The following is a 2,083-nucleotide window of genomic DNA, read 5'->3' as shown; positions in this document are numbered from 1 at the left end:
GAAAGCTTTACTTTATCCATAAGACTAAGGCTGGGTTTACTCAGATGATGCAGCTCTTTCCCAGTCCTATTTTGAGAGCCTTCTAACCTAACCGGACTATTCATAAAGTTGTGCAGTAATGTATCAGACAGTGTTTCTCTGCTATTCATAAGGTTTTCCCTGGCCAATTCTTTGAGAAGTGGACGGCCTCTTCTTTCTTCCTAGTCTGTCTCAGTCCGTAAGCCGGGCTGATACCTGTGTACCATGTACAACCCGCTGGGTTAGAAACACCAATGGTTCAGCCTCAAAACTCACATCAAGACATCACCACGGTAGGACAAAGTGACAGACAAGTTTGTTTGTCTCCCTGTTGGAAACCTCTCCTACCACCCTTACCTTGCTTTCATTTTACTTACCTTAAATTTACACGTAAATGCCACGCGTGGCAGGGTGGTGGCCACACAGGTGGTGGCAGACTCAGCTGTGGGATGTGCGTGCTGGAGTTCTAGGCGGACAGTACCCCCGAGAGAGACAGCACCCCTTGGCTTCCGGCCATTGTGCCTTGCCCAGCCCTTCCACCTTGGAAGGCAGCCACAGGTGGGATCTTTAACTCTGCCCACCCAGTACCTGCAGGTTCTTGCTGGCTCAGGCACCACTCAACTTCCCAGAGTGGCAGTTCCCAGCCCCTCAAACAGGCCAGCAGAAGCAGGGAGACAGGATGCAGCCCCAGGGGCCTGACTGCGACCTGAGCACTCACCTTCATTATCACCACTGCCATCGCGAGGGCTGACACGGAGAACAAGATGGCCGGGAGGAGCATGACCACGGCGGAGCCCACGTTGGTTTGGAAGAAGCCAATCGCCACCAACCAGCCACTGTAAGAGGGGACAAGGCAGCATGGGTGCTGACACATCCTCCAGACAAAGGCCACTGTCGTCCAACAAGAAACGAGCCCACGGGAGAGATGGAGTCCCACAGGGACTGCAGAGTGGCCACTCAATGTCAAAATCGTGCTCAAACCCACAACGGAGACATGGGAGCGAGGGCAGGTATCCCTGCTAGAGCGGCACCCAGCAGGGACCGTGCGGGCGAGGGCCACAGTGTTGGGGACTGTGTGCTTTAACACGAGGCTAACGAGGGGCTATCCGTGAAACAGTGGAAGCGGTTGCCCTGGTACAGCAACTCTGCCTCTGAGAACTGCTGTAACTATTTCGAATCGTGAAAACTAAACACGAGCTGGCAGGAATAACACAACATAACCACGCTCAGTCCCCCTAGCAGCCTGGCAGGAGAGCGGCTGCTGACACCCCCCCCAGGAACATGGCGACCTAGAACGCCTTCAGGGGCAGTTCTCCATGCCGTGGGGCACCACAGCACCCAGCAGCTACGACCCACACAACCGAACAACAAAACGGAGGGCAAGGAGGCTGCTGCGGGTCACGGGGCAGGCCCCGCGATGTTGCGACAGTGCCAGTGGCGAGAGGGAGGCCGCCCGCCTTGCCTGCATGCTCCCCTCCGGGCGCCAGGCTGCGAGGGCTCCAGGAAACACGGTGCTTTGGAAATGTTTTTCCAAACAGAAAATAAAACCACATCCCCGGAGACTATGGCCCTTCGACACCCTGCAAGCCCGGAAATTAACTCAGCCCCGAGGCTTAGCTTTCAGCCAAACGATAGTCTATAAGTGGACAGTCCACCAGGGCGGACCACGCTCTTACAGCAGCCAACCAGGTGAGGTCCCGAAGGTACCATGTGCCCCCGCAGGGAGCTCAGGCGGGAAGGGCCAGGACAGAAGGGCCCGTGGAGCTGGTACACCGTGGGGACTGCAGCCAGTGCCACAAAACAAAATGTGCTCGACTGGTTGGACGGAAAACCAATGGACTCTTTCACTCAAATCACAATTAAAAAAAAAAAGGGAAAGAAAAGAAAACAAAGTCCCATGGATCATCCAAACCAAAACCACACTCACTACCCTGGAGTCTATTCTGACCCACAGCGCCCCTAGAGGACAGAGTGGAACTGCCCCACAGGGTTTCCAAGGCTGTCAATTTTCACAGAAGCAAAGCCCAAACCACACCCACTGCCTGGAGTCTATTCTGACTCACAG

General features: G+C 55.1%; 1 protein-coding gene across 1 annotated transcript in view; it reads right to left on the bottom strand.

Annotated features, from left to right (window-relative positions):
• The window catches only part of SCAMP4 (secretory carrier membrane protein 4), a 15,188-nt gene that overhangs the window by 4,205 nt on the left and 8,900 nt on the right, over nucleotides 1-2,083 (bottom strand). The window contains exon 8 of the mRNA XM_007954617.1: nucleotides 737-854. Within this exon, the coding sequence (XP_007952808.1) occupies nucleotides 737-854 (118 nt within the window). The remainder of the gene's footprint in view (nucleotides 1-736; nucleotides 855-2,083) is intronic.

The sequence above is a fragment of the Orycteropus afer genome, unplaced genomic scaffold (genome assembly GCF_000298275.1).
Source record: "Orycteropus afer afer isolate SDZICR_OR568_19922 unplaced genomic scaffold, OryAfe1.0 scaffold00466, whole genome shotgun sequence".
In the NCBI taxonomy this organism is placed as follows: domain Eukaryota; kingdom Metazoa; phylum Chordata; class Mammalia; order Tubulidentata; family Orycteropodidae; genus Orycteropus; species Orycteropus afer.
Note: the sequence above shows the minus strand (reverse complement) of the source record. Positions and strands in the feature narration are given on the sequence as shown.